General features: G+C 37.4%; 1 protein-coding gene across 2 annotated transcripts in view; it reads left to right on the top strand.

Moving 5' to 3' along the window:
• The window catches only part of rhbdd1 (rhomboid domain containing 1), a 40381-nt gene that overhangs the window by 4657 nt on the left and 17199 nt on the right, over nucleotides 1-18525 (top strand). For both annotated transcript variants that reach the window (XM_088912732.1, XM_088912733.1), the window contains exons 3-5: nucleotides 7523-8011; nucleotides 9318-9450; nucleotides 18020-18108. In XM_088912732.1, coding sequence (XP_088768858.1) covers nucleotides 7579-8011; nucleotides 9318-9450; nucleotides 18020-18108 — 655 coding nt within the window. In that variant the 5' untranslated portion in view covers nucleotides 7523-7578. The remainder of the gene's footprint in view (nucleotides 1-7522; nucleotides 8012-9317; nucleotides 9451-18019; nucleotides 18109-18525) is intronic.

An 18525-nucleotide genomic window follows, 5' to 3' on the forward strand; every position in this document is an offset into this window, starting at 1 on the left:
TAGTAGAATCTAATACTAATATAACATTAATGTGGCACAATTTCTTTGCTTCTCTGCTATAGTAGATCTTTTTAAAGTCTGCCCTTGGATCATACAGACAAGGCAGTGCATTTGCAGTGGTAAGCAAGACTATATCTGCTACATAATTGCTATTGACAGGGGCAATCAGAAGATGTCTGAAAAGATCTACATGTGCTTTTATAAGGTATTGAATACCTGTACTATTAAATTGATTTGTTCCAATGGAGAGGGCATAGAAATACCATAAATGCTGATACACATTAAATTAATAATAAAAAACAGAAACATGTTCCCAGCCTTGCACATTATCCTTAAATCTTTATGTCAATCCATCTGTATCCTAAGACGTTAAAGTAAAGCTTTTACAAGATAGGTAGAATACGATCTAAAAGGTAACTGTTTCTTTGAAATTAAGTGGAACTTGTCAGTCCTGGAGCAAAAAAAATCATTTATAACAATATACAAAGATCAAAACATTTTTTTATTGTTTTATTTTATTCAGGGATTATCAAATGGAAAAGCAGAGAATTCACAATTTCAGTAATTTGCTATTATTTCACGCCTTTTCAGAAAGTATAAACTATGTTATAATCAAAAATAAAAGAAGGTGGTCAAATGTTATCCAAAGCCCTAGATGTGTTTCACAGTGTCCAAAGACAATTAAATATCAAATGAGTTGAGGTTGACAGGACAGCGAAAGAATAATTGCATGAGCTGTGAAAGCTGCAGAAGTAGGTGCCACCAACAGTGCAAACGAGATGCTTATTATAATTCAGCATGAAGACAGCTACATTCAGTGTTGTAGACACCATATTGTCCATCAAAATCCACTAACCCTCCATTTAACGGACTTCGCCTTAAGGCTTTCGGCTCTAACTGACAAACTCTGCTAAGGGGTAATTTTGTCTGTAAAATCAGAAATACCAGACTTTCCCCACAATAATGGCAAAATAGATGTAAAAGGCATGAATATCAATGTTGTCCTACAGGGGAAGGGCAGTAGCTTCCCATGTTTTGTTTTTTGGTTGCTTCAGAGAATTGTATACAGTGTATTTCAGAATAAAATAAGGAAGAGAATTGTATACAGTGTATTTCAGAATAAAATAAAGAACTTGTATATTTATGATAGAGAAAGGCACAGGAACAATTTTCATTGTGTTGGTTACAATTGTAAAAAATAATTTTAAAAATCCAGAAAGTATTGTGTTTTTTTTGGGATGAGAAAATGTAATTTGTGATTTAATAACAGACCCCTTTCCCTCCTAGTCTGTTAAACTGAGGGTTTACTGTAGTTGTTTAGCCATATAAAGGGATGACTGAAGGGGTCATTTGTTTAAGCATTATTTGCAATCTGAAATTGCTTCTTTGGGTGGTGCGTTGCTATAATTTCAATGTGTGTAATTGGCTTTCACTCATATCGAAGACATTATTTTTCCTCATGAAATGATTAAACAAGTTGAAACAACTGAAACTAGCAGAGCTTGATCTTGTCACACCATCTTTCTGAATTTACACATTATACCCAAATGTAAAATTCATTTTGTAAAGAGTTCAGGCTGTTTCATTCATTTTTCAGCAGATAACAGAGGCTCTCAGATACATTGTGATGTCTAAACTTAGGCAAACATTTCTATTTTTATTTTCCTAACATAAAGACATTTGAGAATGGACCCAGCTGATATCTGTCAGCGGCATCAGAATAAGAAATGGCATGTAAGAAAGTAACATTTTAAACTGATGTTTTGTTTGTTTTTTTTATTGATGCAGATTGCGTTGTCTGCATTGAATCCCTTTTATTTGTTAATAATATTCTAAAAACCACAAGCTGAATGCAGTCTTTCATTTTCCCTTATCATTGGTTGAATCTTTTACAATGATCTTAGTAACTGAATAGCTTCTTCACTGTAGCTGTAGCATAAATGCTCTCCAAGTACATTCTTGAAATTGCTGAATGACTGAATACAAGTGGTCATTCTATCTATGCTGCAGTCTAGCTATGCAACAGATTTGCAGTCCATTAACACGCATCTCCAATTTTCCATTTATTTTAAGTTGGCGTCAAAAAAATGCTGGCGCGTGGCAGTAAAGGCCGCGGACAAAAGCGGTCTTCAGACCAGCTTTGAAAATTTGTACATTTTGGAGGCGACGGCATGTTTTGGAAGTCAATAGAGAAATTCAACAACGTGGTTCTTGTCTCTAGTTTCCCCTGATTCTGAGCTGTTGCTGAAAAGGTCAGAGGAAGAATTTTAAGATGAATGCAGTGAACTTTTCAAGGCACATTCCAGCAGAAATAAACTGCTTTCTAAATGAAAAATTGATTTGTCCCTTAAGCACTCCCCTATTTGGTGTTGCCTCATTCATTTCCATTGTAAACAGAGGAAGGGAGACCATTACCATTTCAGACTTTTTGTAAGAAGAAACAAAACATTATCCTAAAAGATCCTGTAAGATCCTCATATCCTGTTCACTATCCATTACCAGAACAGGATCCTACTGGCATTCCTATAGTAATATTAAATGCTTGTTAGTAATCTTGAGTATTTTAGGAAATGATTTGTAAGTGGACAAAATTAGCAATATTAAGATCTACCTAATTAAGATAAAGAATTAACAAAAGTAATTTGGAAAGCTAAACATTACAGTATGTATTTAGTTAGGAGAAGTGTAGGACAGCATACAGTCTTAAACAAGTAATATGTTAAGCGCAATGGTTTATTTTTGTATCTAGCAATTGCATTTGTCATTTGAGCACCTTTTTATCATTGGCTTACGTAGCGTAGACATTTTTGCTCCAGCACTGGGCAATGTTTGTAAAATTTCAATTTTATTTCTGTCTGCTTGATGCCTTTTTTAGGCCTTGCACGCTTTTCCTATTCAGAAACAACAGTGTACTGCAGCTTGTCACTTAATGGATTGTGTGCAAAGATTTTGCACAGCTGCCACATACAGTAGGTATAATCAATATAGATGATGTGCCTGTGATGAAGCCAGGCAGCAAAAACCATGTAGTTTTTTTTTTACCATGGATACAACAGCATTTAAAAGTATTGCTGGTAATAACAGTGTTGTTGCAAATTATTGTGAAAAAGTACATTATAACAATAAATGGCCACCTGCAGGCCACTGAAATTGTTTCTTGTCATCCAAAAGCAAAACTGGTCGCCATAGAGACTCAAATGGGCACAACTTCCAGTGCTGCATTTTCAGGATAAACAATTGTGTTTGAATAATATGGTGCTTTCTACTGGTAAATTATTTTGTTTGTTTTCAGGCAAATATTTGATCAAATTTTCCTTTGTTGCTGTACATGAACATTATTCTCTCATTTTCCAGGCTACTGTTAACTCTTTCATGAGAGCTTGTCAGACTTGGAACAGTGTTCAGTAGTATCTTACAAGATTATATGCAAGGACCTGTTCAAGAATTGCCATATCCTGCAAGATCCTGAAAATGTTGTGGACTCCAGTGACCCCAGAGTCCTGTATGATCTAGAGATTAATGTGTGGGGATTTGTACTAAATTCAGTTAAGGTTTCTCTGCTCAATCCTGAGCAGAATCAAGAAGGTAGGATCCTGTATAATTATTGAAGATCCTACAGGATCATGCACGGTTTCCCTTACAGGATTTGGTGCAAAATTCCTACCAGTTGTGCTGCAGAATCTCATATACTGTAGGAGACTTTAGGATCCATCTGTAGGACCTTACTGACTTATTTGGCAGTAGTGGTGTAGATTAATAGTTTGGACTCTGGTTACTGACCAGAGAGTTGTGGGTTCAAATTGCTGTTTTTTGGGAGGTAAAGTTCATTGCTGTTGGTTGGTCTGGGTTGCTCCAGCAAGATCAACAGTATTAATAGGTACCAAAATAAACAAACTAACAGGTGATAGTAATGCTTTTTTATAAAGCATTTTCCCCCCAAAATATCATCCAAATGTAAATTAAATCCACTGACAGAATCCTGTCAGAGCTGTTCTAGGATCTTTTAAGACGATGAAGAGATGCATGATCATATAATATCTTGTTGGATTTTTTTTTTTGTTTTGAAACGAAATCTAATAAGAGAACAAGACAATAGCATTTTTCGCCATGCCACACAAGCTGCCCCCTCTCTGTTGTCTCTTTGGCTCTTTGATGAAGTAATCCTGTAGGTTCCTATGTGAATTCCAGATCCTTTGTAAGATCATTCAAGGTCTTAGAGAAGTTTGTGCAAGGTCGTGTTGTAGGATCCTGTACAGTCTTCAGTTCAGACATTCTACCAGGGGTTCCAAGGAAACCAGGGATATACTGTAGCAGTTCTTTTCAACCAGGAGTCTTGGAACCTTAGGGATCCTTGGAAATGTTTCAGGGTATCCCAAGAAAGAAAAGATACTTTTTAACATTCTATATAAAAAAGGTCATATCTCTTGCGATAAGTATAACTACTTTAAAACTACTAGGCTTATTCCACGCTCAAAAGAGAAGAAAGAAAACACAAGGTTCTTCACAGCTGAAGAAGGCTCCACGGCTGAAACGTTGTGTTTTCTTTCTTCTCTTTTCAGCAAGGAATAAACCTATTACTTGTTCCTTTGCAGCCTACGCATGATGACGCAGCTACCCAACTGAACTACTTTAAAACTACTGTTTTAAAATAGAAAAATATTTTATAATTCCTAGCAGAACTCTGTTTTTAATAATTATTCCACACCTTCCATTATAGATTTTTTTTTAAAACTTAAGGTCCTTATTTAATCATTTCGAAAAGGTTTATTACTATGGCATGGCTTGAGTGAAAGTTAATATTATAACACCAAACAGTTCAACAAAACATATGAATTATATTTCCCAACGTGCATTCATATAGTTGTTTCTATCTTTTATGATATAGAACGCAAAACATATGGTACATTGTTAAATGAAACACAGGATGTGTTATAAAAGAGTAACAATGACATTTTATGCACATAGGAATTTTTCTTTTGTATACAGTATGTTTTGAAATGTAAGTCATTTAATTTGCAGAAAAGTAGTTGGCTTAAAATGGAAAATTACGTAATATAAAAGCATGAAAATATCTCTATACCATTAATATCAATTGATTCCTTTTGACGTCATAAATTGAATATTTTAGTTACTTTTTGAGACAACCAATGAATAATGAATAAGACATCCAAATTAATTTTTATTCATCGCAGGAGAATAACTAGTGACTTCATTAAAAAGACCTTACAATTTCAATTTTAAAATTGTTCAAACTTTTAAAATTGTTTCAACCAATGGCTGATGGCCCTGTTACAACCTGTAAGTGTTATTTATTTATAGTTCACCAAATACTGTAACTCACAACAAGCTTAAAAGGTGTGGGTTAGATTTAGAATGAAGTAGGCCACTCCTACAAAATATTTTGTGTTTTTAGAAGCTTTGCTAATCTTGTAATTTTTCCAAGTCTGAAGGTTTTTTTATGATCATGTCTTAATCTTTTGCATGTATTTGCATGTATTTTGCTCTTGAATATCTTAAGCTTAGAGAGGTTTCCTACAACCTTTAATTGTTTTAAAATGCGAGAGAAATGCGAGAGAAACCGCTGCCGTAAAGCTAATGTCAGAAGCACCAGTTAGCCACTTTGGAAATGCCCGTGAATATACAGTATTTGGGACAACCCACCTGCAGTGCTTGTGTATGTTGGAATGTGTTACCAGATGTGTCTGGAAAACCATGATTGATTGCTTTCAGGGTCCACGGAGAATGTAGCAATAGTGCAGTATTGTCTGAAGAGGTGTTTGCTTACAGTACTTGCATTTATGTGCTGCAAAATAATTTTATTCTCAGCTTGTGCATCCAAGCAGAATCCAGAATGCAGCTTTGTGCAGTTCTGGGTATGGACAACAGAAGCTTTTTTTGCTACTTATTTATGTCTGGTTCTTGGAGAAAGGTATGGTGTTTTCCCAGGGGTTTATTTAATGTAACCACATTATGAGGACATTACAAGCTAAAATACACGCGCAATGCATAAACATCAGCAGTGAATGCTATTAAAATTAGAAATTGAACGTTCTTTTAATAGCAACCCGACATTTAATTGCAGATGGAAGCCATGACATGCTGTGGATTTTGGTCAATTTTCTCACAGTACCTCACTTGTAGTGGGAGAAAGACCACCTGAGATGCAGGTGATGTGTTGATTAATGGACTGTTCCCCAAATTTATGTTTTTCGAGCTTCGAGCAACAGACTATGTGCATATACAGTACATGCGTGTACTGTACAGTATAAACATTGTAAATATCTGTATTTTAGTGCGTAATAGCCATCATTATTCCACTTAAAGTTGGCTTCTGTATAGTTAACTTGCATAAAAAATGATAATTGCAAAGAATGAAAAGCCCATATTTAGTCAATGTAACTTAAGCGTTGCATAAAACAGAACTAAGAAATATAATATGAAAGTAGCAATTGTTTGGCTACTGTATTTAAAATGAGACTTGAATGTGCAAGGAAGTTTAATTTCAGGTTTTAGGAGCTGCTTGTCACCACCATTGGATCACGGATGTTTCATGCGTTCGAGTAGGGACCTGCGTCAGCATGTGTTGGCAGCAAAGGAACAGGTAAAGGCTCATTCCATGCTGAAAGATAAAGGGACAAAAAGGGGGAGAGAGAGAAAGTAGAAAATAACTCATTTATTTGCTCCCTTCCCACTCTCCCTCACACCTGAAGACAAAACATAGTTTTTTTTCCTTACCTTTCAGCATAGAATGTACCTTTACCTATTCCAGGGATATTTCAAAAGTAATTTTGCCTAGCTATATATGTTTAAGTTTTATTAATTTTTTTAACATTTTTACATTGTATCATCCATATAATTGTAATCAACAATTAGACTTAAAACTATAGAAACCCTATTTATTCATGAGCCTGCAGCTGGTAAAAACCTGAAATGGTATAGACTATTATGAAAGGAGCGCTACTTGTTTCCCTGATTTACAACATCTGTTTATTTGGAATGTCTGTGCCTCTTTATCTAGTAGTTTTTTTAGTTGTCCTGTACCATTACCTGCTGATCCACTTGCTTCCCAGCCCATGGTGCTAAAATACATTTGCATCCTCTTCCTGGTGGGGTGCCCGGTACCATCCATCCATTCTCTGACCACTTCGTCCAATTCAGGGCTGTGGGGGTGCTGGAGCCTATCCTGGCTAGCAATTGGTGCAAGACAAGGTACACTCTGAACTGGATACAAGTCCATTGCAGGACACACACAGACGCAAACGCAGACTTGCACACACTCACACCAGGGCCAGTTATCCCTGAAGCCAGTTAACCTACCAGTATGTCTTTGGATTGTAAGAGGAAATCAGAGCACCCGGAGAAATCCTACACGAACAAAGGCAGATAGCACTCCAGGTCCAACAGTGAACCCAGGGCCCCAGCGCTGCGGGACAGAAGTGCTAACAACTGCATCACCTTGCTGCCCCTTCTGGCCTGAGAACTCGTATCTACTGTAAATGACTTATCGTTTTGTTTTTTTCAGCTTCAACGTTTCCCGATTGCCCCCCAAGGTTCAGCCTTGGAATTGGAGCTTAAGAAATGAGACCGGGCCAAAGGGGAGTCAGTCTGGGGCTGCTGATGCTCGCCTCCCAGATCTTTCAGGTGGGGATCAACAATATCCCCCCTGTAACACTGGCTGTTTTAGGGCTTAACATCTACCTTTTCCTGGTGCCCCAAAAGAAGCTGCTGAACGTGTGCATAAGTGTGCAGAATGCCTACGTTCACAAAGACTGGCAGCGGCTCCTCTTGTCACCCTTTCACCATGCTGATGATTGGCACCTTTATTTCAACATGGTGTCCATGCTGTGGAAAGGGCTGCGTCTGGAGAAAAGACTAGGCAGCCTGTGGTTTGGCTATGTTATTGCTGTTTTCTCCCTGTTGACTGGTGTTGTCTACATCCTTTTGGAAATAGCCCTAGCTGAATTAACTGAAGACCAATCCTACAAGATGCAGTGTGCTGTTGGTTTCTCAGGTAAGTTGTGTCACACAGTGAATGATGGATATTGTCTATGAATTAATTCTCTATGAACTGTAATCCGTTGCCAATTAATTGATTGCTGTGATCTGCTAGGGCAGTTGCTGGTAGCATTCCTGTCCAAATTAATGAAAGCTTCACATTCTTTAGTGATACCTTTCTTTTGTAGCAGTATTCTATTTTTCTCAAGTAATAATAATAAACTTTATTTTATATAGTGCCTTTAAAGGTGGCTTCTCAAATCGCTTTACAGAATGTCAACAACAATAAATAAAAAGAATACATAAGATAAAACAATTACAATATACAGAGGAGACTAAGGATGGTGGTACTAAGAAAAGCAGAAGGGTGAAGAATGGAACAGTTAAGTAAAGGCTTTTCTAAAGAAGAAGGTTTTGAGTCTGGATTTGAAGGAGTTTAGAGAAGGTGACTCTCTGATATCCTTGGGCAAAGAGTTCCAGAGCTTGGGGGCATAACAGGAGAAGGCCCTGTCACCCATACAATGTAGACGGGCTTGGGAGACAGTAAGGAGATCAGAATTTGAAGAGCAAAGGTTGCGAGGTGGAGAGTAGGGCGATAATAGTTCAGACAGGTATTGAGGTGCCAAGCCATGCAGAGCCTTATACTGTAGGTGAGGATTTTAAAGTCAACACGGAATTTGACAGGAAGCCAGTGCAAAGACTCCAGGATAGTAATAATGTGATCACTTGCGCTAGACCTGGTCAGGATTTCGGCTGATGAATTTTGGACATACTGCAGTTTGTTCAAAGTAGATTTAGATACCCTAGCGAGTAGAGCATTACAGTAGTCAATTTGAGAGAACACAAAAGTAGTTTTATTCCTATGGAAACCGCACATACTGTGTCTTGATCAAGTTATTTCAGTGTCTCGCAGATGTCCTCTGGGTAATTGTAATGCACAGAGCAGTTTTTTTTCTGGATTTTTGACATAGATTCCAGTTCTTTGGTGATGTGATATTATGCGGTGACCGAATTTCCAGCGAAAGGCAAGCCTGCTCACAGTTGCTTTTTTGAGGGAAAACTGTCAGTTTCAATGAATTTGTGCTACATGATAAAATGCAAGAATATATTTTCTTTTACCCATGCCAGTTTTGCTACCATTTAACCTTGGCTCTGTTTCTGTGCTTTAAAAGATAAAATAAAAGTTTTTTCAAAGTAATAATATTAGAGCAAACTCTGTTAGTTTATTTTAAATTTGGGCATTCAGTTCCTTGCAAATTACTTTTTAGATGACCTGCAGGAGGGCATAACCACAGTCTGATGTTTATTTGGTTGTTTTTCAGGAGTTTTGTTTGCTTTGAAAGTGGTAAACAACCATTACTTTCCTGGAGGTGTGACTAATCTGATGGGGTTTCCAGTTGCCAATAAATATGCCTGTTGGGCTGAGCTTGTGCTCATCCATGTGCTGTCACCTGGGTAAGTGCAGACTTCCTCTGAGAACGTGTAGTGGAAAGATCTAATTATTTCAGCAGGGGCCATTAGAATGTACGTGAGCAAACATTAGCCAGACAGGAGCATATTAAAGTCTTCGAGTTTCATCAGCACTCATATTACATTGCTGAAGAAGCAAGACATGCAAATAAAGTAATTACAGGCCTGATTTGCTCAGGAACATCTTGACTGTCTGATGGAGGCTGTGATTGCTGTGAATTCTGTTATTACAATGAAGAATCCTTGAGCGAGACTGCAGAGAAGGACGTAAAATACACACACAGAAACAAAAATACAGCACTGAGGGGGAAATCATTCAATCATTCATCATTTAACTTACTTTTAAAGTGACAGAATGCAGCAGAACAATTTTTTTTATGAATTCCAAGCTCTTTATTCATCTCTTATCCTGAAGGACTATGAGGTTTTGGGAATTTATTACAGTCTGAGTTATTCAATGGAGTCAAATACTAGCTGAATTTTGAAAAAATGAACATGTTCTATAGACTTTGATTTAAGAACCAAGAGACCCTACGGTAGCTTTATTAAATCCTTAGCTGTTTTTTTAACACATGTACTAATATAATTTTAAACAACCTAATGGTTTGTACCATGCATGTGACTGGTTTTAGCTTTGTAAGCTTTTGGAATTCAAAATATTTAATGTTGATTAACGTAAGACAAATTACACAACATGAGAAATGTACTGGCCTGTCAGTGATATATTACTTGTAGAAATAACTCTGGGTTCAAGCATAAGTCATGAAAGCTTGCATCAGAAGTAGTCATTCAGTGATGGTATGGCAGATGTTTTTAAGGAGGCCCTGAGATCATGTCTGGACTGCTTTTTTACTGTCAATCATCCAAACTATGATGAAAAAGGAAGCCATAAAAAACAGAATGTGGGCACATTAGAACAAGATGATTGTGCGCTTCAGTAGGCAGGAGCTCATCAATGTCTTGTCCTTCAATTACAAGGGGCTCATGTGTTTTGGAAAGAGCAGGCTCTGGAATTGGCCAGCTTAATGAGTCACAGTGCTGGCTAAAAGTATGATTCTGGAAGAAAAAACAGGAGAAGTTTTTTTTCCTCTTCACATTAGTGGTTTGACACTGTGCTACAAAACTAGAGCAGACTGGCACGAGCTTACAGACCACTACTGTTGGAGAACAATACAGTTGAAGAGTTTTGGGGCATTACAGCCATGACTTTCCAGTTTTTAGTGGACATGGAGACTTGCAAACCCTACGGAATTTTCCAGTGAAGCAAAAAGCTACATCATTAAAAAGATGAACTGGTATGTTTTTTAAGGAATCTTGTTTGAGCAAAAACACAGAAACAAGTATTGTTTGTAGACAGACTGTTTCAAGTCTGCATCTTACCCAGTGGGGTATCATCAAGAACACATTCAACACTGCTTTCTGTTTTGCAGTCTGACGTGGTTGATTCTGCATATGTCACAGTGCCGTCACTCTGCGTCTGGCCATCGAAAACGGCCCCCACGGCTTCGTGAGCCCTCCATCCTGCCTTTGATTTCTGTCTCGCGTTAGACAGACGTTTTATTTTTGTAATTGCTAAGCGCTAGCAGGGTTCCACTTGGATTGGAATTGGAAATAGCAGCCTGAGAAAGATTTCAGGCCCACACTGGTGTAAATTTTAGCCTCAGGACTCTCTCTCTCTCCCTACTTGCTAAACGTCTGTTTAGTGCTTGTTTTACCTCTTGCGGTATCCTGGCACGCACAGAGCGAAACAAACTGACACCTGTTTTTATCCCTCTATTACTGGTGGCACAGACATCCAGTTCTTACCCTGCAGGTAGGCCCCTGGAGTATCTCGGTGAGACTGTGAAAGTGTGAGCATAATTCAGGCTTAGCTCTGAAGTTACCATGGAGAACAGCTTGTAACCAAGTTGGACCAATGATCCTCTTTCTGTCTCATTTTCTCAGCCATCCTTGCTTTAATAGAGGGCTATTGTACGACATCCCCTGCATTGTTCTCACATCCCAGCCCGTATAACGATACCCTGAGGCTACAGTTCAGAACAACACGAAGAATATTTGACCTGCCACACACTGTGGTGCATCAGCAGAAGCAAATGCTCTAATAAAGCTACAGTGTGTCCTGTGAGTGGTTTGAACATGAAACCTAGTACTTAAATTCAGTCTTTGTAGATAAAAAAATCTGTCTTGGCAGCAGTATGTTAGAGGAAGAGGAACTGAGTGACAGGACATTTATTTTTTTTTATTCTTTCCCTTTTTGAAAATAGTTTTTACATCTTATCGGTACAGGACAAGAGGGAAAATGAAACCCTGTAGGAATTCAGGACTACCGCTGGCAGATATATCACGAAGAGTTGCTCTCTTTTTGTATTTTAAACTCTTTGCACAAGTGAATATTTTCTTGCACACTTTTTGTGTTACATGCGTGTGGCCAAACCCAAGTTTCCTACCAGAAAAAAATCTTAAAGGTCCTCCCATAACCCTCATCCCACGCACTCAGATCTAAAAAAAAACAAATATGCAAAATGCTCCTCAGGCCCTGATTTGAGTCCTTTAAACAGTAATCTACAATGCTGTTTGGAAGTTTTTTTATTGTTTGCATTCAAAGGCATCAACTCAGAATATTCAAAGAAAAGATGATTTTTTGATTATTCATTTATTTGAAATTATTTTGCAAGAACTGTGTGATAAAGAATGACAATGCTGGGAAAAACGAGGATGTTGAAATTCTTCAAGATGAAGCCATTAATAAGCTTTTCTAGCATCTGGTATAGACTTGATCTTGACAATGGGGCCTTCCTTTTCTGTTGTACTTCCAAAGCCCCTCAACCTTAACCTTGTTAGAATGCTCCCTGCTGCTTCCATTGAAGCCCTGCTATTCTCCAGGATTTCAATACAGGGGCTCTGTGTGGCTTGGATTGCTAAATTGGTGCTAATTGGAACGAGGGCAGGCATGACGCATATTTTTTTACCCAGATCTTTGTTTGAACTGTACTAGATCTTCAAAAATCTAAAATCCTTGATTAGCCTCAAGGCTTGAAGTTCAGGAAAGGCAGTGATGAATTATTAGACATTTAATATTTCTGATTTGTGCCATGCACTGTAATTGTGGAAATATGTAGCACTGGGTGATGGATGGTCATATAAAAGCACTCTCCTTCTCTTTCAGCACTGTCAAATTACATTACTGAACAATACATTAACATATTCAATGTTCCATTCATCTATTCATTTTGGGTCGTCTTATTCTGGCGAGGGTTGCAGTGGCAGTATTGACGGTGGATATTTTAATTGAAAGTAAACATTCCACAAACCATTTTATTGCTCTGGGTTTTATTTTTTCTCTTAGTAATTTTTTCATTGTTGATCGATCTGAAGTCTTTCAAACCTTGGGCTGACGTGGCTTCTCTTTCTCTCAGAAATGATTTTTAATTGAACAATACATAAATTCCTTCTATCTTCCTTTTTCAATTGGAGTACTCTCAATCATGATCCTTTTTCAGAACACCGCCCTTCCCTGTGAGGTTTGTGGTAGACTGGAGCCCCTCGTTAGTAGGGAAGTATTAAGATCACAGTTACTTCCTCTGGGGTGGCTGCCAGTTTGTTTCAGCCTAGCCAACCAAAACCGAGCCAGCAGGTCTTTGAAAGGTAGGAGTAAAACTTGAGCACCTGAAGAAAATTCTAGAGAACATGGAGCTGGGGGGGGAACATACATACTCCACACAGATAGATGTCAGGCACTAACTGCCTTGCTGCCATTCTGTCCCCCCAAATGCAATTCTGCCATTAACTTTGACTGGCTGGGGCACAACAATCATGTTGTACTGATTGTCTTAAATTGACTTAAAAGGAATTAAAGAAAATTGATATGTGCATATTTCTGAAAGAATAAGGTGCATTCATGCTATCTGTTGGAAACTAGACATCTGGTGTTTGTAGAGTGATGGTATTGTAGATGAAATATAATTACAGCAGTTCTAACACCGGAGAAATAATAAAACTGAAAAGTAGAGTAGATGTATACAATCAAAGTTTGAAATTTTCTGAATGTTGCTATTGTGAGATGTTTTTTTTTATCTTTGGAAGTGAATTTATGATTAATTATACACTTAACACAATGTTATATAAAATGTGGGAGCATATCCCTATCGTATTTAAATAGAAAAGCATTCACACACAAAAGGTTCCATTTTATGTAATTATACCATTCCAGGGAAAGAACAATGAATTCTTTTCGACAGTAGTAATTTAAACCAACTGTGTATTTAGAATTTGCTAGCTCCACTGCAGGCGATACTGCATAGGACTACAGATTTTCTAGAGAAATTACAGAGAAGTGTTGTGTGTTAGCCCTTTATTGCTTTGTTGAGCACAAACTCCTTATCTTAAAACTCTTCACCCTTCTGTGATCAACATTATTTTCATTTGTGCTTATAAACTATATAAAAATATAAAAAGTTTATACCTGGGTTATAAAAATACAGTCATGTTTAGAAAATTATATACATTTGCATTTACATTTAAGACACAGTTTTATAGATTTCTGTAAAGCAAAGATTTCTACAATAATTTTATGCTTTGTTTTCATGTGTAAACTTAGAAAACAGAAACCACATCTAGGTCTGAACTGGCTGAACTGCATGGTATTTTTATAGCTTAGTTTAGCCTAGAAATTAGTGCAGAGAACAGTCAGAAATCAAGTAGGTGGGGGTATAGCCCTGAGAAGCAGTGAATGCAGTCTCATTTTAAGTCTCTCAATCACCATGAGTCAAAGTTATTGGAAAGAATGTAAATAAGATTTTTTTAAATTGTTTGTGGTGGAATGAGTGCTGTCCACAGATGAAAGTGCATCATTCGAAAAAAATAAAAATGAATCCTTTCTACCATGAATACAGTAGATTTTTAGGTATTGTATATGTTCATACTGTACATGATTTTAATATGCTTAAAATATTTTAGCTTAATCCATTGTTTGCTGGATTTGGATTATTTCTGCATTTTATTTGGATGCTTCAGCTTTTAATAACGCAGTGCTTTTTGTTTGGAGAAGAAAGAAAGTTTTTGAATTTGGAGAAATGACCCTTTAACAGAATCCAGCACCTTCAATGGCACACACTCTTTTTATAGCTGCAGTGATACGTTTTTTAAAAGCTGATAAATCTTAATCATCTGGGAAAGGAAGGCCTCCTAGTACAGGAACACAAAGAAATGCAGGGAATGTGTGTAAGGAGGCATGCTCCTACAGAAGGTCCATACGCATATGCACAGAATAAGTGCAGTACCCATTGAGCACTGTCCCATTTAGCATCACGATGGGGAAAACCAACAGTATCTAGTAATTTAGTGGAGTGCTCTGCCAGCTGCCATGTCCCCCTTAATGCACAATACACTGCCCACCAGGGGTTTGTGTTTGCATGCATTAAATAACCCAGCTCACGCGCTGGATGGGGAAAGGACAGCTTATTAGAACTGGCAATGGAAGACTTTGTCGACCTTCGAAGAGTACAGTGCCGATGTAGAGACCAGAAATCTGCTTTTTTAATTAGACAGAGTGAGAAAAAAAAACATTTTGCCAGTGTTCCTTCTAGAATCCGACTCTACCCACCTGAATAACTACAGTATCTAACCTCACTGTCTCTTAATCAGAGTGTGTATAAGAGCAAATATCACAGATTTAAGGAGCCTAAATAAAGAGAAAGAGCTACAAACACAAGTTGTTTCCGTATTTGAACTGGTCAGCTTTTGTAAAAAAAAAACAACATTATTTTCTTTCCTACAAAAACACCTAAGACATCATCATAATGTTTTTTTTATGGAGTTCGTTCATTTAAGGGTCTCCTTTTGTCTGTGTGTGGCAGATGTGATTCCATTTCCAGTCGAATCTGTGGTGTTACCATGCTGTAAGCCGTACAAGTGATCTACAAAAAGCCCCTCTGATTGCATGTGGTGGTTGCAGATGGCAAAGGGTTGCTCCCGTGCCAAGTCACATTTATTTCACTGCCATGCAATGTGGAAGCCATCTGACCTTTCTAATCTTGCGGCTTTTTCAATGAATCATCCTGAGGAGATGTTGCTAATTACTCCTGCAAATGGAATCTTTAAATTGAAACCTTTTCTCTGATGCAGTTTAACTTTCTCATTGGTGCATTTTAGTCATAAACATGAAGCAGACTTTCCTAGTTTAAATCTTGGGAAGATGGCCAATGGCTAGGGTGAATGAGGAGAAGGAAGAATCTTATTAGTGCTTTTAGTAGTGTAGTAAATCAGTGTAGAAAATGTGTAATTTTGCTGATGACATGCTGACTTGTAGCATTAAGCAGGGGCATAACTGGATTGGCACTGCGGTCATACTAAAAAAACTGATTTAACTACTGTAAGTATTTGTAATGGGAGCCCTTCTTTCCATGGCAATGATCTTCTGAATGAGAAGCCACAGATTGCCATGTTGTTCTTGGTTGAGAAAACGAAACTTTGTTATGCATGGTATCCTACCTCTTATTCTGGCTTACAAAGCAAAGTGTTTATTTCACTCATGTTTAAAGAAAAAAATACTCCTAGATGAATTTGTCTTCCATTTCTAAGAGTTCTGCTAAGTGCTTCAGCTGGATTTAGATTTGTTCACATTATTGAGCAGCTCTGCCAATCATGTCTCAGATTATAGACCTGTCCAGATATGTCCAGCTGCTCTTATAAATAGATATTAAACATGGTAGTGTTGGAAGACACTGTAGCAGACGTGTTCAGGTGGAATATGTTAAATAAAGAAGATGGGTATTTTCATGAAACTATCATTTCAACCAATTCTCTTTCACCTACATTTTCAAGAGAAGAAACCATTGTGTTTTTTCTTTGGTTTTCTTTAACATTCTGAGTAACCTGTGTAAAGAAAATGATTAAAAAAACATTTGAGTTTAGCTTTCATTTCATTCATAGTTTGTCAGACTTTCTGAGCTGCTATACTCCAGTAAGGGATGGTTCTGACTTGATATTTAGCTCCATCTAGTGAGTGTGTAAACCTTTTGGAATTGCAAATTGAGATTGAGAGTACATTTGTCAAACAAAAGTATATTGGAGTTATTTTCTTTCCTTCTCTGTAGGATCTGGTCATTTGTACTTCCCAGTTTTCTCAGCATTTTACTGCAGTTGTTTGTTTTATGTTTTATTTTAGAATGTATGTCATATAATGTTGTCAATCAGAACTTTGCCTTTGCCTATTTTATTTATGGCAAGAAAATAGTTATATTAATGCACAAAAGAAATGGCAACACATAGAGCTAATGCATTTAATTACATCACAGAAAATGTGAGCAACAGATAAAATCAAAGAATCCTGATGTATATCATTATAAATCTGCTCAGCTTCTGGACAGACAGCTGTGGGATGTTCTTCCACTCCTTCTGTGCAGCTGCATCCAGCTGGTGATGTCTGGCCAATCAGTTTTCTTCAGTTGATGGTATTGGCGAGTTGCTCTCATGGATGTTCTGTTGGAATTAGGTCAGAAGAAAAAACTGGCCATGGCATGACCTTAACATTGTTTTCTTGAAATCGTGCCATCGTAATTCCAGCGTTGTGTGGTCTTGCATTATCCTGCTGGATAATCAACATTTCCAGATCAGCTCGCAGGATCGGAAAATGTGTTAGCTCCAGGACGTCGTCAGTGGAGCTTTGAGCACTAAAACTGCCCTCAGACTTCACCAAAGATGTTCTTGTGACAGATGTTTTGACAAATAGTCAGTCCCTCTTTCACCATCCCACTTCTTGGCATAAGCAGCTGAAAGCCATGAGATCTTATTGACTTCTGTCAGGACTGTCATGGGCGAGACAATATTAATCTCTCAACAAAACACTCAACCATTCTCTACTCCCTCCTCAGAAGTTGCGCCAGACCAGACAGGTGTGATAGTCCTGAGCCTTAGACGACCTTCACAGAAGATGTATCCTCAGACCTGAGGTTTCCCGGTTTCTCTACAGTCGTCTGCAGGCGGTTGATGCAGAATATCTGATTCTCTGTTGCTTTCTGTCATGCTGATCACAGCCAGGCAATCTTGATTAATCACATTTATTTAAATTATGTATATTTCCACATGTTTTTATACTTCTTTGTTCATTTTGACTATTTTTTTAATCAAATGCTTTTAGTTCCAAACACAGAGCACATGCAGTTCTATGAAGTCACGTGACTTGAGATTGGTATTTTGTTATCACAGTGAACAGTACTCTTCAGACAATTAACATATCCTGACAATTTAAAATGTAAGTAACATGCATGTGCCCAGTAAGATATTGAAGCAGAACATAGGCTATTGCATTTGCATTGTGCCTCAGAATATATTCTTGAATGGCTGTTTTTTTTCCATCTTCTAAATCAAGTTTACTTCGAAGTCCTTCGATGAGTAAGCCAAGATCAACAGCTGTGTCCCATGGAACAAAATGGAAGAGTATGAGAGTGGAGTGAAATTTAAGTTTGATTGAAATTCAATTAAACAAAACTAAGTGTCTTGTTGGTATGAAATCAACTGAATTCAAGCACTCAAAGCAGAGCTCATCTCTTCCCAGGACTTCCTTTGTCGGACATCTGGCAGGAATTCTTGTTGGACTGATGTACACCAAGGGGCCGCTGAAGAGAGTAATGAAAATATGTGCAGGTATTCTCAATGTCTTCTTTTTGTTGGATTTGGAAAACAGAGGTGTTTTATTTGTTTATTTTGTTTGTAAAACCAATTATAATTCAATAATATTATGTTGATCTAGTTTATCTGATGCTTTTTAATGCTCTTTTATGTGTAGGCAGCAAAGCTTAAAAAAAAGACTTGATTGTGTTTGAGACAAAACCTGCAGAGCACAGTATCCACCCTTCTGTTGGATCTTTTGGAAAACAACTGCCTTGTGTTTTAGCTTTAAAAGTGATTAACCTTTGGTTAATGCACTTTTTAATATTTTTTTAACCAGACAAATCATCTAATTTACACAGTTCTGCATCTGGATATTATCACACTGGTATATTCAATGCTTTCTGACCAATACAGAAGAGTATTTTTTATGAAAGGATATTAAAAGTGCAG

This window comes from Atractosteus spatula, chromosome 4 (genome assembly GCF_055471065.1).
Source record: "Atractosteus spatula isolate fAtrSpa1 chromosome 4, fAtrSpa1.hap1, whole genome shotgun sequence".
Classification (NCBI taxonomy): Eukaryota; Metazoa; Chordata; class Actinopteri; order Semionotiformes; family Lepisosteidae; genus Atractosteus; species Atractosteus spatula.